General features: G+C 46.4%; 1 protein-coding gene across 6 annotated transcripts; it reads left to right on the plus strand.

Moving 5' to 3' along the window:
- Window positions 1-171: 171 nt before the first annotated feature.
- NGRN (neugrin, neurite outgrowth associated) lies at window positions 172-9,115 on the plus strand. Of its 6 annotated transcripts, XM_047795108.1 has the most exons (6): window positions 329-343; window positions 500-592; window positions 869-971; window positions 1,322-1,433; window positions 2,307-2,417; window positions 8,167-9,115. In XM_047795108.1, exons 2-6 carry the CDS (start codon window positions 518-520, stop codon window positions 8,780-8,782), a joined length of 1,017 nt encoding a protein of 338 aa, XP_047651064.1. In that variant the 5' UTR covers window positions 329-343; window positions 500-517; the 3' UTR covers window positions 8,783-9,115. The 6 variants fall into 6 exon arrangements, with proteins under 6 accessions (XP_047651062.1, XP_047651065.1, XP_047651063.1 ...); XM_047795106.1 differs by lacking the exon at window positions 1,322-1,433 and having other exon boundaries at window positions 172-343; XM_047795107.1 differs by having other exon boundaries at window positions 209-592.
- Window positions 9,116-13,796: the final 4,681 nt, after the last annotated feature.

The following is a 13,796-nucleotide window of genomic DNA, read 5'->3' on the forward strand; positions in this document are numbered from 1 at the left end:
CAAGAAATGTGGTAAGGGGCTGCTCTTCTCCTCTAGCCTAGATGTCACCAGGCCAGGCTGGGCACTCAAGAACTGCAATCTGTGAGTCTGGTCCCACTGGTCCTCCTGAGAAGGGCCACCAAAGAGCAGGGTTCTCATTTCCTGCATCCAGTTCGGCCCCACAGATTGATCTTAGGGCAACTGCCAAGCATGAATGCTGCAATTCCGCATCATTCCTGGTTTCATCTGCAACCCAAGAACTTCAACTGGATGAGAGATCCAGCAGCCATTGGTCCCTGTTCAGTATCAATGACGACATCTGGAAGGCATTATTTTTCCAGCACCAGAGTCAGGCTCACAAGCCGTAAGTATGCAAAACTAGCTTTGGTCACTCTGACTTGTTGAACTTCCCACTGGCAAATATTGCAGCTGGGATACTCCTGAAATAATGTATGGCACTTCCCGCAGTGTGGGGAATGGGGGAGGTAGTGGACCCATTTATTTACCTCCTCCTGTGTAGTAGACCCTGGCTATAGCAATGGCAGAAATACAGTCTCAGCACTCAACAAAACTAACGGAGATATGGACAAGTACACACACCAATTACAATGTGGTAAGGACGCTGGAGGGAACATGGGATGCCATTCCTCTGTACTGGTAACTGGGCAACAGTTGGGAAAGTGGTGAGCAAATCTCTTCTGTGAATACCAGCTCAGGGGGACCCATGTTTCTGCTGCAGAAGGCCAAGCCAGCAGACGGCTGTAAGCCATAAATCGAGCTCTGGTAGGACCAGTGCCACCCTCTTTAACCCCAAGCCAGGGCTATCTTCTGCAATGGGAAAGAGTGGTAAGTAGCTCATGAACTAAATGCACCTTGCCCTCAATGCTAGACTCTGAACACAGAGCAGCCACGGCCCAGGATCTCACCCTCTGCCCTGCCTCTGCATCCCTGCTGCAGCATACCCCCGCGCTCTTCGACATCAGGCACCACAGGTAAACGCAGGAAGCCCAGCACTGGAGCTCTCCTGGAGGAATCCCTCAGGTTTCCAAAGGGGAAAAGGGTCTTCAATCTTTGTTACACAAAGACTGCCACCAAACTTGTCTGAAAAGCGCTGGCCAGGAACCCTGTTTGCTTAATGCAAAACACAGACGCCAAGAATTCTGCAGTACCCTAGATTATTTTCGGGTCGGTAGACTAAACGATGCAGAGGAGCCCGGGCCAGCCATGGGTTCATTTCCGTCCTTCAAACATTAGCCTAGATTTACCGCTAGGTGATGGGTCTGAACCCTGGGTGCGGCCGGGAGCTGGAGAGCATCGTGGCAACAAGAAGCCCCTTTCCCAGAGGAGCTGAGTGCCCAAGACACCGGGCTGTCACCGTCAGAGGACCGCCGAGGGGTTGCCCTTTCCGTCGCCGTGGCGGAGCCAAGACGACCTGGGCAGCCGTTGGGGCAGAGGTGCAGCTCTTGACAAGTGAACTCGTCTTTTTATTAAAGTTTATGCAGTTTTGCAAGAGCGTCTTCTACTTCATTCCAGCCCTAGAATTTCAGGGAGGCCATTTCCATAATTAAACCGGGAAGGGTGAGCCGCTTAGCGGTTCTAACCCAGAAGCCGCGCCTCAGCCGGAAGCGGGAAAGACGCGAGGCCACCCCAGCTTCCGACCGCCCCCAGCCACTTCCGGTCCCGTCCGAGCCACTTCCGATCCCGCCCTGGCTTCCGGTACTGCGCCTCTGGAGTGGAGAGTTTTTCTGGCAACATGGCGGTTGCTCTGAACCTGTGGCTGGGCAGGCGTGTCTGTGCAGTGGTCGCTCGCTGTGGGTTTGCTTCCCGGGGGGTGACGACCCCGGGCTGTACCAGTCGCGAGCCGGACCCTGATTCCGACAGGGAGCCGGAGGAGCGGGAGCTGCAGGAGGTGGAGAGGTACCAGCTCCTTCCCGGGCCCTCAGCCTGAAGCAGGGCCTCGGGCCCTAGCGCCTGAGGCCGCGCCCCCTTAGCGCCTGGAGCCCTACCGCGGCGTCGGCTGCAGCGACCGTATTGGTCACCGGTTATCAGGGGCGCAGGGGCCAGTGTTAGCTCCCTTGGCACCATAGGTCCCTTCCCCAGTGACAGATTGCATTACCCGTTTAGAGCATTTGGCAACATTTATGGGCTGCTGCTGTTCTAGGTGTTAGATTTCTGGGGAGGTGTATTGAGCGCCATCTAGGTTGGCAGACATGTCCAGGTTGTCCTTGCATGAGAAGCGGTCTGGACGCTCTGAGACTTAGCCCAAGGCTCTTAAACCACCAGTCTAGCTTCCACGCATGGCTTCTGTCATTCGTTCTCTTCCCCAGCGCCCTGAAGCGACAGAAAAAAGCCATCAGGTTCCAGAAAATTCGGAGGCAAATGGAGGCGCCAGGTGCCCCGCCCAGGACCCTGACGTGGGAAGCCATGGAGCAGATTCGGTAAGCCTTGGTAACTTGGATCTGCTGTGATGAGAAGTGAAGGATAATTCTTTTTTTCCTTTTCTGTCTTGCCTTTACTTTTGACAGATGACAGAAAAATCTTACAGGTACACATGGAAAAGTAAGGACATGGTAACATTTGAAAGTGGAGACAATCTAATCAGAAAGCTTATACTCCTCTCATCTAACGTTGAAGCTGAAGGTCTGAGCGTGACATGCTAGAAAGTTGTTTTTGCACTTTTTGATTTTTATCTTTTTTTTGTCTTTTTGCTATTTCTTTGGGCCGTTCCCGCGGCATATGGAGGTTCCCAGGCTAGGGGTCGAATCGGAGCTGTAGCCACTGGCCTACGCCAGAGCCACAGCAACGCGGGATCCGAGCCGCGTCTGCATCCTTCACCACAGCTCACGGCCACGCTGGATCGTTAACCCACTGAGGAAGGGCAGGGACCGAACCCGCAACCTCATGGTTCCTAGTCGGATTCGTTAACCACTGCACCACGACGGGAACTCCTGATTTTTATCTTTTAAGATTTCTTTTTTTTAGGCAAAAAAATAGGTTTATTAAGATAAGGTGGTTGTGAGAGATGCAAGTGGGAAGGCAAGGAGGCTCTGCTTTTTTAAGTTTTTTTTTTTAAGGGCTGTACCAGCGGCATAATGGAAGTTCTCAGGCTAGGGGTCCAAAAGGAGCTGTACCTGCCAGCCTGTACCATAGCCACAGCAACGGGGGATCCTTAACCTACTGAGCAAGGCCAAGGATAGAACCTGTGTCCTCATGGATACTAGTTGGTTCATTACCGCTGAGGCACAAGGGGAATTCCTCTTTTAAGATTTCTAACAGAAGGAGTTCCTGTCGTGGCTCAGCAGTTAACAAACCTGACTAGTATCCATGAGGACTCGGGTTCGATCCCTAGCCTCACTCAGTAGGTTAAGGATCCGGCATTGCCTTGAGCTGTGGTGTAGGTTGCAGATGTAGCTCTGATCCTGCGTTGCTGTGGCTATGGTATAGGCCCGTGGCTACAGCTCCGATTGGACCCTTAGCCTGGAAACCTCATATGTCTTGGGTGCAACCCTAGAAAGACAAAAAGACAAAAGATTTCCAACAAAAGTAAAGTAGTAAAACTTCCCAAAGCCAATCATCTAGATTTAATAATTTTTAACTTTAGGACACAGTTCACTTTTTTTTTTTTTTTTTTTAAGGCTGCACCTGTGGCATATTAAGTTCTGAGGTGAGGGGTTGTTGTGGAGCTGCAGCCACCGGCCTACACAACCCAGATCCGAGCTGCATCTGTGACCTACACCACAGGTGGTGGCGGCACTAGATCTTTAACTCACCGAGCAGCAAGGCCAGGGATTGAAGAACCGGCATCCTTATGGATACTAGTTAGGTTCTTAACTTGCTGAACTACAATAGGAACTCCTTTTGATCCCTTTAGGGCCGCACTAGTGGCATATGGAGGTTCCCAGGCTAGGGGTTGAACTGAAGCTGTAGCCACTGACCTACACAGACACAGCAACGTCAGATAAGAGCCGTCTCTGTGACCTGTACCACAGCTCTCGGCAATGCCAAATACTTAAGCCACTGAGCCAGGGATTGAACCTGCGTCCTCATGGATACTAGTCAGATTCCTTTCCACTGAGCCAGGATGGGAACTCCCTGAAATTTTTAAATAGTAAATTGCAGGCATCACAATACTTGACCTTTGAATAGATCATGATCTTCTTTACCTTAAGTCCAGGGATGGAGCTTTCCTGGTTTCTCTGAAGAGAGGATTCATATCTTAGAGGTCCTTTTTTAAATTTTAAGGTTTTTTTGAGAAGATAATATGTTACATGTGGTTCAGAGTTAGAGTATGACATGGGGTATGCATTGAGCAGTTTTATTCCCACCCACTCTCCTATGGGAACTATTGTTAATAGTTTTTTGTGTCATTTTCTAAGTTTCCTTATGCAAATACAAGCAAGTATGAATATAGAATTATATTTTTACTTCCATAATCACAAACTAAGAATACTATAAATACTGTTGTACACTTTTGTTTGTTCACTTTGTATATCCTGAAGATCTTTCCACTTCTGAAGAGAGAGATCCTCATTTTTTTTATAGATGCTTGGTAAAGTGTAGCTTATTTTACTGGTCTTTTATGGTGAGCACTTGAATTGTTTCCACTCACTTACTGTAACAAATAGTGCTCCAGAGCATAACTTTGTATACACATCATTCCACATATCCGTCAGAAGTATTTGTTACATACACTGGCAGAAGTAGGGTTGCTGGGTCCAAGGGCAAGTGGATTTGCATTTTGATAAATATTACTAATTAGCTCTACATAGGTCATATTGCATTTTCCATTCCCAGCAGAATGACTCAGGAATTGAGACTTAGTATAAAGGGGATTTTATAGAGCAGATCAAGATTTTGTGTGTCTATAACAACTCTCATATCAGCTTCCTCTCCTGACTTCAAAACACCAGGCTTTTCAACCCTTCTATCTTCCTACCTGTCACCTCCACTTTTGTGATCAATAAATATCTTTTTACTTCAGAGATAAAGGAGGCCATTAAGTATGAACCATTTAAAGCTTCTTGGTCTCCTCCATACCATCATTCTCAGTCTTGTACTCTATTCACATCTCAGAGGAAGTGGTAGTCCTTCACTTGTCTAGGACTAATCTTCCAGATGCTCTAGGCCAGAATCTCTACCTAATTTCTCAGGGACCAACGTCTGTCAACTTAAGGTTGTTGATGTTGTGTGCAAGTCTTGTCCATCAATAACCAGTGTGGTGGCTGGACCAGCCCTTGTGGTTCTTAAGATTGCAAGATATAGTTCAGCAATCACTGTCAGGAAACTTTGGGGAAAAAAGGTGTGTTAGTTACAGGACCTGGAAATTATATGGCACACCTGGGGCCACACAGCAAGGTCGTGGGGAGAGAGAGAGGTTCAAGGGCTGGGGGTTCTGCTTTTATTGGGATTGAGGGTGGGGGCCTAGGGTTTTGAGGGCTCACTCCTTATTGATGAGTTTAACAGGAATTTAAAGCATGTGAAGAGAAAAAGAAGTGGCCTAAATGGTTAGTTATTGAAATCAACCATGATCTCTAAAACCAAGGTGCCTGAATGAGAGGGTAGAGGTGGGGAGGGGGAAGCCTGGCTTTTTATCCAGTTGTGTGGTTGGCAATGTGTCAGTCAAGATAGCCATCTTTGAGGTACATGCCTTGGCAAGCAAAGCTTAAGTCAGTCACTTGGATTATGGAAAAGAGGAAATCCAGCTGACAGGGCTCACTACATTCCCTCCTCCTTTAGTTCCCAGCTGGGTCCTTGGCCAACTTACCCTCATTATTATTATTATTATTATTATTTTTTTTGCTGGTTTTATCACTACAATGAAACCATTCTCCACAGATCTACCTGTGACTTCCTCAGTGCTAGACATAACTGACACTCAAGGGCTGCCTAACTTTTCTCCAGCAATTAACCTTGGCTGCATTCTTTTTTTGTTTGTTTTGTTTTTTTAATAGTTATTTCCCCAATACATTTTTTTCCCTACTGTACAGCATGGTGACCCAGTTACACATACATGTGCATATTCTATTTTCACACATTATCATGCTCCATCATAAGTGACTAGACATAGTTCCCAGTGCTACACAGCAGTACATAGTACCCAATGCTAATCCATTCCAAAGGCAATAGTTTGTATCTCTTAACCCTAAGCTCCCCAACCACCCCACTCCCTCCCCCTTCCACCTGGCAACCACAGTCTTTTCTGCAAGTCCATGATTTTCTTTTCTGTGGAAAGATTCATTTGTGCCTTATATTAGATTCCAGATATGTGATATCATATGGTATTTGTCTTTCTCTTTCTGACTGACTTCACTCAGTATGAGAGTCTCTAGTTCCATCTGTGTTGCTGCAAATGGCATTATTTTGTTCTTTTTCATGGCCTAGTAGTAGTCCATTTTGTATATATACCACATCTTTCTAATCCAGTCGTCTGTCAATGGACATTTGGGTTGTTTCCATGTCTTGGCTATTGTGAATAGAGTTGCAATGAACATGTTGGTGCATGTGTCTCTTTTAAGTAAAGTTTTGTCAGGATATGTGCCCAAGAGTGGGATTGCTGTGTCATATGGTAGTTCTATGTATAGATTTCTAAGGAACTGCCATACTTTTCTCCATAGTGGTTGTACCAGTTTACATTTCCACCAACAGTGCAGAAGGGTTCCCTTTTCGCCACACCCCCTCCAGCATTTGTTATTTGTGAACTTATTAATGATGGCCATTCTGACTGGTATGAGGTGGTATCTTGTGGTTGTTCTGATCTGCATTTCTCTAATAATCAGTGATGTTGAGCATTTTTTCATGTGCTTGTTGGCCATCTGTACATCTTCCTTGGAAAAATGTCTATTCAGGTCTTTTGCCCATTTTTCAATTTTTTTTTTTTTTTTTAAGGGCAATAGCAGTCGCATATGGAAGTTCCCAGGCTAGGGGTTGAATCAGAGCTATAGTTGCTGACCTACACCACAGCCACAGCAACGCCAGATCCTTAACCTCCTGCGCATGGCCAGGGATCAAACCCAAGTCCTCATGGATACTAGTCAGGTTTGTTACCGCTGAGCCACAATAGAACTCCTGGCCTTGTCTGCATTCTTGAAGTTCTCTTCCTTGACTACTCATCTCTATTTCTTAGAATTGGTTTTCTCTTTTCTCCATGGTCTCCTCTTCTTCCTCCTCAATCTTTTTTTTTTTTTTTTAAGGGCCACACCCATGGCATATGGACGTTCCCAAGCTAGGGGTCCAAAAGGAGCTATAGCTGCCAGCCTGTACCATAGCCACAGCAATGGGGGATCCTTAACCCACTGAACAAGGCCAGGGATCAAACCCATGTCCTCATGGATACTAGTTGGATTCATTTCTGCTGAGCCACAATAGGAACTCCACCTCTTCATTCTTAAGTATTATAGTTTTTTTAGAGTTGTGTCCTTGGTTGTTTTATCTTACTCTGCCTATGTCTCTGCTTATAATGCTAGCCACTGCATGGCTTCAGCCACCTCTGCTGTTGGCTTATGACTTCCAAATCTATCATGTCCAGTCCCCATTTTTCTTCTGAACTCTATGTAGTCAACTGTTCACTAGACATCACTGTCTAGAATATGTATTCTTTTCAGATTCTCTTCCATACGGGTTATTACAAAACATTGAGTATAGTTCCCTGTGCTATACAGTAGGTCCTTGTTGGTTATCTCTCTTTCTTTTTTGTTTTTTTTTTGGGGGGGGGAGGTTCAGGTGTGGCATATGGAAGTTCCTGGCCTACAGGTCAAATTGGAGCTGCAGCTTCAGGCCTCCACCACAGCCACCCTGGATCCAAGCCACATTTGTGACTTATACCATAGCTTGTGGCAATTGACGGATCCTTAACCCACTGAGCGAGGCCAGGGATGATCAAACCCTCATCCTCATGGATTCTAGACGGGTTTGTTACTATTGAGCCACATAGGGAACTCCAGGTTATCTCTTTTACTTACAGTAGTGTATATATGTTAATCCCAAACTCCTAATTGATCTCTCCCCACCCTTCCCTCTTTGGTAACCATAAGTTTGTTTCTATGTCTGAGGGTCTATTTCTGTTCTGTATATAAGTTCATTTATATCTTTTTTTTTCTTTTTTTAAGATTCCACATGTAGCCAGTTCAGTTAAGTATTCTGATATGAGACTTCTTCACAGATTGCAAACCTGCTTTTTTTTTCTCATAGGTATTTACATAAGGAATTTGCAGCATCTTGGTCAGTTCCCAGATTGGCTGAAGGCTTTGATGTCAGCATTGATGTGATCCGAAGGGTTTTAAAAAGCAAGTTTGTGCCCACATCGAAGCAGAAACTGAAGCAGGATCAAAAAGTTCTTAAGAATGTTGGGCTGTCCCGCTCATTCCAGCAGCTCCCAGGCTCTGGGGATGCCTGGAAACCACTCTCTGCAGGCCCTTCCATGTCAGGTTCTTCACTGATGCCAGGGGAAGAAACATCATCCAAAGGCCACAGTCAGACCACAGCTCTGAAAGTGATAGAACTGAATACTTACAGTACAGATACACCAAGGAGACAGAAGGGAAGGAATAAAGGGATCCAGGGCCTCAAGGAGGAAAAGAACTTTGTACCCGTTGCCACAGACCTGGGTCATCCGAGAGAGCTGCAGAAGTCCTCCACTAGCGATCGTGAGGGTACCAGAGGGACCCACAGAGATGGATTGCCGAATGGCAAGGAACTGAAAGAGTGGGAGGCGGAGGAGTCAGGTGACCAGAACTTCAGCAACAAAGTCGTGCAGAGGGGCCAAGAGTTCTTTGACAGCAATGGGAACTTCCTATACAGAATCTGAGCTGGGGCCTGGCCACATGAAACACAGCTGGGCGAGTGTATTTGGAGCTGCCTGGTTTTCTCTGTGTGGATTATTCACCTTGGAAGGAGGGCAAATGATGAGCCTGGAATGTGGGATGAAAGAGTTGCGTGGACTTGAATCTGACAGGACAGAGTACTTCATGGGGCAGATATGTATGGGAGCAGGGTGAATGCCTGGCTGAGGGGGGATTCACGCCATAGGGAGCACTTCAGGACTCACCCTCCTTTCTTGGGCTTTCTAAACCAGCCTGTGTTGCTTGTGTTGTTACAAGTTCCCGTGTTACTTGCAATATATGTTTGGGAGGAAACGAAAGATTTGCTTTCTCATCTCATTTCCTTCTTTTTTTTTTTGGCCGCACACATGGCCTGTGGAAGTTCTCAGGCCAAAGAATGAACCCCTACCACAGCAGTGACCTGAGCCACTGCAGTGACAATGCCAGATCCTTACTCTCTGAGCCACACAGGAACTCCTCATTTACTTCTTGATTAATGAGCACTAACAGTTCTGGAACTGCTTAGTCAGTTGACTGTCTTCATTATGTACAAAATAAAGTAAAACATAGCAGTCTTTGTTGATTGGTGCTGTCTGGGATGGGGAGGGTTTACCTGTGAAGAGAAGGAATGAAGCAAGGGGTCCCTTTTCTAAATATTGGGAGAGCGTGGAGTTCCCATCGTGGCTTAGTGGTAATGAATCTGACTGGTATCCGTGAGGATGCGGGTTTGGTCCCTGGCCTCACTCAGTGGGTAAAGGATCCAGCATTACCCTGAGCTGTGGTGTAGGTTGCAGATGCAGCTCAGATCCTGCATTGCTGTGGGTGTGGTGTAGGTCGGCAGCTGTTGATTTTATTGGACCCCCTAGACTGGGAACCTCCATATGCTACAGGTGTGGCACTAAAAGGCAAAAATAAAAAAAAATACTGGGAAAGAGATGGGGCCAGAGGAATCCCCAACAAGGGTTCTGTGCTAATCAGTGCTGTTTAGCAATGTATTTTGACAGCTAAAAACTGGATGATAGTAGTTCCTGTCATGGCTCATCGGAAACGAATCTGACTAGCATCCATGAGGATACAGGTCCGTGGGTCAGTGGGTTAAGGATCTGGCATTCACGTGAGCTGTGGTGTAGGTTCCAGACGTGGCTGGTATCCAGTGTTGCTGTGGCTGTGGTGTAGGCCAGCAGCTACAGCTCTGATTCAACCCCTAGCCTGGGAACCTCCATGCAGCCTGTGTGGCCCTAATAACACACACAAAAAACCAAACTGGACATTAGGCCTTCCTGAAGTACCTCATCTAAAGCAGCTCCTCCTTGGGAGTTCCCATTGTGAGGCAGTGTAACGAATCTGACTAGAAACCATGAGGTTGCGGATTCAATCCCTGGTCTTGCTCAGTGGGTTAAGGATCCGGCGTTGCCGTCAGCTGTGGTGTAGGTTGCAGACGTGGTTCGGATCTGGCATTGCTGTGGCTCTGGCATAGGCCGCCAGCAACAGCTCCAATTCGACCCCTAGCTTGGGAACCTCCATACGCCATGGGAGCAGCCCCAGAAAAGGAAAAAAGACAAAAAATTTAAAAATAAAAAAATAAAGCAGTTCCTCCTTTGGTTGCTAGGGCTCTGAAAAAGATTGGGGTATGGGGGTTTAACCAAAAATCACCCCCCCCAATACAAAGCAGGCAAAGGCTTTCTGGGCTCGTAACATAATCTCTATCCACTTCCAAAAACTTCAGTAGGATCTTAAAGAGTTTTTATCAGATTTTTACATGGGTGTTGTGATTTAAGCAATAATTGACAATAGAATCCCTTTTACAAATCTAATTTCAAAGGTTTTGGGCTATGCCCAAGGCCATGAAGCTTCAAGTGAGTGACAACACCGTGACTTGAGCCCAGGTCTGATTTTTTTTTCCCCCCTTCAACCACCCCAAGACATGGGGTTCCCAGGCCAGGGATCAGAATTGAGCTACAGTTGTGACCTACTGGCGGCAGCAGAACTTTAAACCCACTATGCTAGGTTGGGGATCAAACCTGCACTCTGGGGCTGCAGAGACCCTGCCAATCCCACTGTGCCACATCGTAAACTCTCCAGGTCTGAAATTTTTTTTTGTCTTTTTTTTTTTGGTCTTTTGTTGTTGTTGTTGTTGTTGTTGCTATTTCTTGGGCCGCTCCTGCGGCATATGGAGGTTCCCAGGCTAGGGGTTGAATCGGAGCTGTAGCTACCGGCCTACGCCAGAGCCACAGCAACGCGGGATCTGAGCCGCGTCTGCAACCTACACCACAGCTCACGGCAACGCCGGATCGTTAACCCAGTGAACAAGGGCAGGGACCGAACCCTCAACCTCATGGTTCCTAGTCGGATTTGTTAACCACTGCGCCACAACGGGAACTCCCAGGTCTGAAATTTTAATTCAAGGCTTCTAAAATTCCAGGAATCTATCATTGTGGCAAAATTTTCTGCTAATTTACTGATTCTTTTAGAAATACTTTATTAATATAATCACCAGAAAGTGATTATCAAAAGACACATCTATTGAGACATATATAAACGGCATGAGTCCAATGATAGTTTCCAACGATAGCTCATTTTAACAACTACCAGCCAAAACTGTCTATTCAGAATTTAAATATATGCAGGATGTTTAATGAAAACACTGACATTTCAACCCTATCATTGACAGTCTTCCTGTGTTTTGTTGCTATTTCAAATGTCATTAATAGCAATTACAATATCATGAATACTGTTAACTTGAGCATTTGTTCAGTATAAATGGGCAAGGCCCTATCATGTGCCAGTCAAGTTAGGGAATCCAGATTCTGGTAATACAACAGTGGGCAGATAAAGCCCTTATTCTCACTGCTCTTTCACTACCATGGAACTTATAATAAAAACTTTTCAGGAGTTCCCGTCGTGGCGCAGTGGTTGACGAATCTGACTAGGAACCATGAGGTTGCGGGTTCGGTCCCTGCCCTTGCTCAGTGGGTTAACGATCCGGCGTTGCCGTGAGCTGTGGTGTAGGTTGCAGACGCGGCTCGGATCCCGAGTTGCTGTGGCTCTGGCGTAGGCCGGTGGCTACAGCTCCGATTCAACCCCTAGCCTGGGAACCTCCATATGCCGTGGGAGCGGCCCAAGAAATAGCAACAACAACAAAAAGACAAAAGACAAAAAAAAAAAACCAACTTTTCAATATTTTTGTTATTTAAAAACTGGTAATTTGCCATTTAGAACCTTTTAGTCAGTTTAGAGGAGCAAGATGCGATCTGACTTAATTGTGGTTTTTTTGGTCTTTTTAGGGCCATACCCCCAGCATATGGAAGTTCCCAGGCTAGGGGTCAAATTGGAGCTGGAGCTGCTGGCTTTGTTTTTTGTTTTTTTTTTTTTTTAAGCGGATTGATATGGGACCTCCATTCCCAGATCCCAGATCAGGGATTTGAACCCAGGCTGCAGTGGCGAAAATGCCAAATCCCAACCACTAGACCACCAAAGATCTCCCTCAGAAGCTTTTATTACAAGTTTGGCTATGTTTCCATTTACTTCATTCCCTACCATTCTAAGCTCACTAAGCTTAAATCTTCTTTTTTTCCAGGAGTTCCCATTGTGGCACAGGGGAAATGAATCCGGCTAGGATCCATGAGGATGCAGGTTCCATCCCTGGCCTTCCTCAGTGGGTCAGGGATCAGACAATGTGATCTGATCAGTGAACTGTGGTGTAGGCTGGCAGCTGCGGCTCCAATTTGACACCTAGCCTGGGAACTTCCTTATGCTGCAAGTGCAGCCCTAAAAAGCAAAAAAACCCCACTTTTTTCCCATTCTTGCAAATGCTAATCTAAGTCTCAGGTACTAGTTCTTTGTCCCAAGATTTTTCACTTGGTTGGCTCCTTGTCATTGAGGCCTCAGCTTAAATGTTACTTTCTTAGGCCTTCCTTAGTCACCCTCATCCACAGCAGCTCCCTCCATGTTCTATCACCATGCCTTATGTAATTTTCCCCAGTTTTGAAGTATATTACTAATGCATTATTTGTCATCACCCACCTTGGCTCCCATTAAAAGGGAAACTCAGGAGTTCCCGTTGTGGTTCAGTGGTTAATGAATCTGACTAGGAACCATGAGGTTGTGAGTTGGATCCCTGGCCTCCCTCAGTGGGTTAAGGACCTGGCGTTGCCGTGAGCTGTGGTGTAGGTCGAAGATGTGGCTCAGATCTGGAGTTGCTGTGGCTTTGGTGTAGGCCGGCAGCTACAGCTCTGATTAGACCTCTAGCCTGGGAACCTTCATATGCCATGCAAGCGGCCCTAGAAAAGGCAAAAAGACCAATAATAATAATAATAATAATAATAATAAAGTTAAACTCAATGAGGGCTGTGTTCATTGCTTTAGTTCCACTCCCAAAATAGATTTCAATATTGGTTGAATGAATGAAGAAATGGCTGGGGAACCTTATACCAATAAGCCAGTCCACAATGGCAGAAAGCCCTGCCTTTTACCTTTGCTAGCCTGTGCATCTGGACCTCAGCCAAGAAGGCCTAAGCTTTCTGCAGGTTGACCTATTCCTACTCTATTCTGTCAGTATGTCTCAAATCCTAACCAATTGGCATTGGGGTGTTTTGGAAACTTGTTCCCCCACTGCCCCAGCACAGCTGGGAGGCTGGAAGTGGGGATGGGCACTCACCCAACCTGTGTTTCTTTGGGCAGGGGTTATAGGACTTCATAGTGCCATATCCCCAGGCAGTCCTGTTTCATGACACAACGAAGGACTTTGACACCATACTGGATGAGGAGGCAACAGATGACAAGATTCTGCCTAAGCCGGAGAGAAAGTGAGTGGAATGGGCACCTCACAACATTCTTGTGGCCATGCTCAAGAGTCTGGCAAACTGTATGACCTGGAGGGTATATATGTGTCACTCATCTGCCAAGGGCAGCTTCTACCTCTGTGCAGCTGAGATTCTGATCTAACTAAGGGGAAGGGCTGGGAGGAAGCTCAATAAATACTAGATGAGCTCTATTAAAATT

This window comes from Phacochoerus africanus, chromosome 9 (assembly GCF_016906955.1).
Source record: "Phacochoerus africanus isolate WHEZ1 chromosome 9, ROS_Pafr_v1, whole genome shotgun sequence".
NCBI classification, from domain to species: Eukaryota; Metazoa; Chordata; class Mammalia; order Artiodactyla; family Suidae; genus Phacochoerus; species Phacochoerus africanus.

Excerpts from the sequence above, each read along its gene's own strand:
- NGRN (XM_047795106.1), top strand. The coding sequence starts at position 190 with ATGAATGCTGCAATTCCGCATCATTCCTGGTTTCATCTGCAACCCAAG. Across the intron at positions 344-499 it reads CAGAGTCAGGCTCACAAGCC|TAGACCCTGGCTATAGCAAT; the intron begins GTAAGTATGCAA and ends CCTCCTGTGTAG. Across the intron at positions 2,418-8,166 it reads GAAGCCATGGAGCAGATTCG|GTATTTACATAAGGAATTTG; the intron begins GTAAGCCTTGGT and ends TTTTTCTCATAG.